At 58.2% G+C, this 3572-nt stretch overlaps 1 protein-coding gene across 1 annotated transcript in view; it reads left to right on the top strand.

Moving 5' to 3' along the window:
* Positions 1 to 3572, top strand: part of PLXDC1 (plexin domain containing 1) — a 21394-nt gene that overhangs the window by 281 nt on the left and 17541 nt on the right. Inside the window, exon 2 of the mRNA XM_041426484.1 lies at positions 877 to 1001. Coding sequence (XP_041282418.1) covers positions 877 to 1001 — 125 coding nt within the window. The remainder of the gene's footprint in view (positions 1 to 876; positions 1002 to 3572) is intronic.

The raw sequence follows: 3572 nt of genomic DNA, 5'->3' as shown, positions 1-3572 counted from the left end.
TCCCCCCCCCCCCCCCGTGGCACGGCTGGCGCTGTCCTGGCTGGGGGGGAGATTTTGGGGAATCTTTGGGGGGTCTCTGCTGTCTGGGACGCCCCACAGCTGCTCGCACTGTCCCCCCTGTGCCCCCCAGGGATGGCACAGAGCCCCTCTCCGTCCCTACGTCCAAGCTCAGCCCTGCTCCCCCCCTGCCTCAGTTTCCCCTCCCGGAGACCTGGCGGCAGAACCCAGCCCCGGGATAGCCCCGGCAGCTCGTTAGGCAGCAATTAGCAATTAACTCCCACGGGGTGACGGTGGGACCCCGCTCCCACGGGCGGGGGGAGCTGTGCCGTGTCCCCGCTTGGGGACAGACGAGCGCGTGCCGTCCCCACCGCCCCCGCCCGCGCCGCGCTGCCAGAAACCTCCTGATTCTCGGCAGATTTGGTCCCAAACGCCTTTTTTATCCTCCCCCCCACTCCCCAGCCGTGTTTTCGGCCTCCGCGGGGCTGGGGAGACGCGTGGACGGGGTGAGGGAGGCGATTTTTGGATCCTTGGGACCCGCGGACCCCATCCCAGCCCGGGCTGCTTGGGGACATCGAGGACACGGCCACACTGGTGTCACACTGGTGTCACACTGGTGTCGCTTTCCCCTCGCCGGGGTCGCGCCGGTGCGTGCGGGAGCTGCCACTGCCATTTGTGGGTGTTGTCCCCAGCTGTCCTCCCCTGGCCGCGGTCGCTGTCACCTGTCCCTGCACCTGCGGCCACCCCCGACCCTTCCCCGCCTCGCCATCCCTGCAGTGACGCTGTCCATCGAGGCTCAGCCCCCTCAAACTCGTGTCACAGGGGGACACCACTGACCCCAGGGGTGTCGCTGACCCCTCCCTCCCTGTGTGTCCCCAGGACGCCCCCCCGGCAGCGAGGGACGGGGGGCTCGGGACGCGCCCGAGGGGACCCGCATCAGCCAGGACCTGGCGGGCGGCAGCCTGGCCATCGACACCCTGCCGGCCAACGAGACCCGCATCGTGGTGAGTCCCCCGGCGTCCCGACCCCAGCCCGGATCCCTGCCCTGACCCCTGACCCCCGCCCGGATCTGTGCCCCGACCCTCGCCCGGATCTGTGCCTTGATCCCCGACCCCTGCCCGGATCTGTGCCTTGATCCCCGACCCCTGCCCGGATCTCTGCCTTGATCCCCGACCCTCGCCCGGATCCCTGCCCCGACCCCCGATCCCCACCCAGATCCCGGTTCTGTGCCCCGACCCCCAACCCCCAATCCCCACCCGGATCCCTGCCCCGACCCCCGCCCGGAGCCGCTCCGATCCCCTCCTTCCCTGTTCCCAGTCTGGCTCCGGTTCCTCTGTGGGGCTGGATCCCACATCCCAGAGGGGATAATTACACCCCAGAGAAGATAAATTACACCCCAGAGGATAATTACAGCCCCGGGATCGCTCCCAGCCCTGCCCGCTCCATCCCCGGGTGCTTCGCAGTGCGGGTGACACTTGGGGACAACGCCGCTGTCCCCCGGTGTCGCTGCGGAGGGGCGTCCTCTGTTCGCTGTCACCTTGTGGGACACCTCCCTCGGCTCTCCCAGCCTAATTACCCGCCCTCAATTAGCTCCGGGTTATTTGTGGCAGCGGCGGGAGTTCCCTGCGCTCTCAGTGGGGGATGTGAGGGGTTTTTGGAGGACGGTGACTTGTCCCGCTGCTTTTGGTGGCCCTCAGGGGACAAAGTGGCTGCTTCCACTCTGCTCCAGCTCATCCTTCGGGGATGGAGAGGAACCATGAAAAGTCCCAGTGTGGAAGTGTTTAAAAATACCCCAAAGCAGCCCCAAAACCGCCATTGACCTTGTGGAGATGCTGGGGAACCACAGGGAGGGTGTGGTGTGCTTGTGGAGGGAAAGGCAGCAATTTCCTGCGAAATTTTTTGGGATCTGCCCCTGGATTGGGACCACGGACAAGGTCACAGGTGCATCTCAGCCTGTGCAGGGCCTGGAGGGGTTTTTCCCCTCTCTCCTCCCAAAATACCCCAAGTTTGGGGGTATTTTAATATAAAATTTTATTATTTGATATTATTCCAATTTTATTATTTAATAAACAAATTTCCCCAATTCTCAAAAAAACAAAACAAAAACAAAAACAAAAAAAACAAAACACCCAAACAAGCAAATCAATAAAAAAACCCCAATTAAACCTATTTTCTAAAAAAAAAACCCCAAACCCTGGCAGGTCAACAAAAAAAACAAAACACCCAAACAAGCAAATCAATAAAAAAACCCCAATTAAACCTATTTTCTAAAAAAACCCAAACCCTGGCAGGTCCCTGACCACACTGTGGCAGGGCTGGCACCTGGGCAGTGCCACCACAAAAACCCCAAACCCTGGCAGGTCCCTGACCCACTGTGGCAGGGCTGGCACCTGGCACCAGGGAGAGGGGGCTCAGGGGGTGCTGCTGGCAGCTCGGGGGGGACACTTGGGGTAATGTGGGAAATGAATTTGTAGAGAACTCTTTAAGCTCACGTGGCGTGCCTTTGTGTGTAAACACTGAGATTAGAAATGTTGATTTAGTAACGCTACAGAATGAGATCGATATTAGGAGAAACAGCAACATCTGTGTTGCCTCACCCTTCACATGGGGCTAAAAATAGAATAAAACTTTTTCAAACCCCATCTCTGGGTCAGAAAAAAGCTTCATCCAACAGAGCTTCTCTCTGGGTGACAACAAAGCAGGAGCTGCTCCCTCCCAGAGCCGCGGGGGTGTCAGCCTGGAGCACATCCCGACCCTGCTCCCCATCCCCATCCCATCCCCATCCCATCCCCGCCCTCCCGGGCTGCTCCTGCCAAGGTTCCTCATTTCCTCCGGGCTCGTGTGCTTGGCTCGGAGCGGCCACTCCGGCTGTGCGGGCTGTTCCTTGCCGGGGCTGGGCCGGGGTGTCCCGGGAGTCACGGCGTGCTCAGCATCCCGCCGGGTCCCCGTGCCCTCTCCAGCTGCTCTGCGTCCAACCCCGCTGGCTCTGCCGGCCTTTTCCATCCTGGATTTATCCTGGGTTTATTCTGGGTTTTTCCTGGATTTATCCCAGGTTTTCCCTGGATTTATCCCGTATTTATCCCAGATTTATATTGGATTTTTTCTGGGTTTTTCCTGGATTTTCCCTGGATTTATCCTGGGTTTTCCCTGGGTTCATCCCAGGTTTTTCCTGGGTTAATCCTGGATTTTTCCCAGGTTTTTTCCTGGATTTATTCTGGGTCTATCCCAGACTTTTCCTGGGTTTACCCTGGGTTTTTCCCTGGGTTTTTCCTGGGTCTGTCCCAGATTTTTTCTGGGTTTATCCCAGATTTATCCCAGATTTATCCTAGGTTTTTCCCTGGATTTATCCTAGATTTATCCTGGTTTTTTTCCTGGGTTTATCCTGTATTTATCCCATATTTTTCCAGGATTTTTCCTGGGTTTATCCCTACTTTTCCACACTGGATTTATCCATGATTTTTCCCAGATTTATCCATGCTATCCTGGATTTATCCCAGATTTTCCCCTGATTTTCCCTGGCTTTATCCCCGCTTTGTGTCGGGAACCCCCCCCCCAGCCGCTCAGCACCCTCCCAC

Source organism: Onychostruthus taczanowskii, unplaced genomic scaffold (assembly GCF_017590055.1).
Source record: "Onychostruthus taczanowskii isolate IOZ18803 unplaced genomic scaffold, ASM1759005v1 scaffold91, whole genome shotgun sequence".
NCBI classification, from domain to species: domain Eukaryota; kingdom Metazoa; phylum Chordata; class Aves; order Passeriformes; family Passeridae; genus Onychostruthus; species Onychostruthus taczanowskii.
The sequence above is the reverse complement of the archived record's forward strand: the minus strand, read 5'-3'. Positions and strand labels throughout refer to the sequence as shown.